The sequence below is a fragment of the Lupinus angustifolius genome, chromosome LG11 (assembly GCF_001865875.1).
Source record: "Lupinus angustifolius cultivar Tanjil chromosome LG11, LupAngTanjil_v1.0, whole genome shotgun sequence".
In the NCBI taxonomy this organism is placed as follows: Eukaryota; Viridiplantae; Streptophyta; class Magnoliopsida; order Fabales; family Fabaceae; genus Lupinus; species Lupinus angustifolius.
The window spans coordinates 5,179,082-5,181,020 of NC_032019.1; the positions used below are offsets into that span (position 1 = coordinate 5,179,082).

General features: G+C 39.1%; 1 protein-coding gene across 1 annotated transcript; it reads left to right on the forward strand.

Annotated features, from left to right (window-relative positions):
- LOC109359666 lies at positions 1-1,191 on the forward strand. The gene is made up of 3 exons (XM_019604363.1): positions 1-240; positions 315-501; positions 581-1,191. Exons 1-3 carry the CDS (start codon positions 1-3, stop codon positions 1,189-1,191), a joined length of 1,038 nt encoding a protein of 345 aa, XP_019459908.1.

A 1,939-nucleotide genomic window follows, 5' to 3' on the forward strand; every position in this document is an offset into this window, starting at 1 on the left:
ATGAATGTTGTACAATATTTCTCTCCCGGTACAATTGTGAAATATGAAGCACGTCACAATATTAGAGATGGGATGGAAGACTATGGTCGATTCATTTTGGATAGAGTGTTTTGGGCTTTCAAACCATGCATTGATGGGTTTGCATACTGCAAACCAATTATACAAGTGGATGGAACATTTTTAACTGGGAAGTATATTGGAACATTGCTTATAGCGAGTTCACAAGACGGAAACAAACGGGTATTTCCAGTTGCCTTTGCCATTGTTGAAGGAGAGACGAAATAAGCTTGGGAGTGGTTTTTTACAATCTTAAGACTCATGTTACCCCTCAACCAAACCTTTGTATCATATCAGATAGGGGAGGAGGTTTGTTAACTGCACTCCGAAGCGAGTTCACAGGATGGTCTAGTGAACAGTCAATTTATTGTATTCGTCATATTGCTAGTAACTTCAATAAGGAATTCCAAGATTCTGATCTAAAAGATAAAGTCGTACAAATGTGTATGTATTATTTATATTTGTAATTTATATATATTGTTGATGTTCTAGATTGATATATTTTCTTATATTTAATTTTTAGGGTATGAGTTGATGCGACCACGCTTTGAGCGGTTGTTGAATTTATTGAGGCAAAAACATCCCAGGGCTGGTGCGTGGTTGGACCAGATTCCAAAACAAAAGTGGACTCAAGCATATGACGAAGGTAGACGTTTTGGCCACATGACCACGAATCTTGCAGAATGCATTAATGGTATTATGAAAGGATCTATGGCTCTTCCTATCACAACCCTTGTGAGAGCAACCTACTATAGGCTAAATGAGTGGTTCATTCAACATCGTGATGAAGCTACTAACATGATTAGAGCAGGGAATATATATTGCGAAGAGTTGACAAGAGTGATTAAAGAAAATCAGCGACAATCCGCTTGTCAAGTAGTTCGTAATTTTTCACGGGAGACCAGAGGCTCGGAGGTTGAAGTTGTATCTAGATCTGGTGGTCGTCAAGTGAGGGTTTTCACTGTTAAACTAGTCGATAGTTGGTGTGATTGTGGGGAATTTCAATCATTAAGATTGTCATGCTCTCATGCAATCACAACATGCGCTTCACTAGCTTTAGATTGTAGCCATTTATCTCTCCAATTTACCGGCTGGATAATATTGTTAAGGCATATGGATGTCACTTTCAACTGATTGATAATGAAGAATATTGACCCCATTATTCTGGTCCAATATTTATTCCCAATCCTCTAATGCGAAGGAATAGAAGTGGAAGACCTAAAACTACACGCACTCATAATGAGATGGATGAAGTTCGTGTTGAAAAAATAAAAAAATTGTGGATGGTGTAGAACTGATGGGCATAACAGGAAGACATGTCCACTAAGATCTAGAGAACTTGGTGAGAGTTCTACACAACCTTTCCATAATGTTGGGGATGTTTGAAATATGTTATTTTATGAAGTCCCACATTGCCAAGAATTATAATAGAGTAGAATATCAATGTAATATATTGGACTCAAGTCCCTTGTTATAATGTGCACCAGATATAAGCACCTAATAGAAACACTCCATGGGCAGGTGGGCCCATGAGTGTGCTAGGGTTTGTAATCCTTATTCTCTAATAATATCTTGGTAGCCGCTCAACGCTCCCGGGGATGTAGGCACAATTGGCTGAACCCCGTTAACAAATGCTCTTGTTTCTTCTCTTCTATTTATTCTATGCAAATTATTTGATTGCTTGTGGCCAACGCTGCGCAACGATCGCTTCCGCTGCATCAACAATTGGTATCATAGCCAATTGGTAGATGGCTCTTAACCCAGACGTCAATAATGGCTAAAGAGGGTGAAGACGTGATGGCTAGACAAGGTACATCAAAGGTAATGGCAAAGATAGAGTAGATGAGTTGAAGGAGAAGGAAACATGGTGGAACTGTGGTGT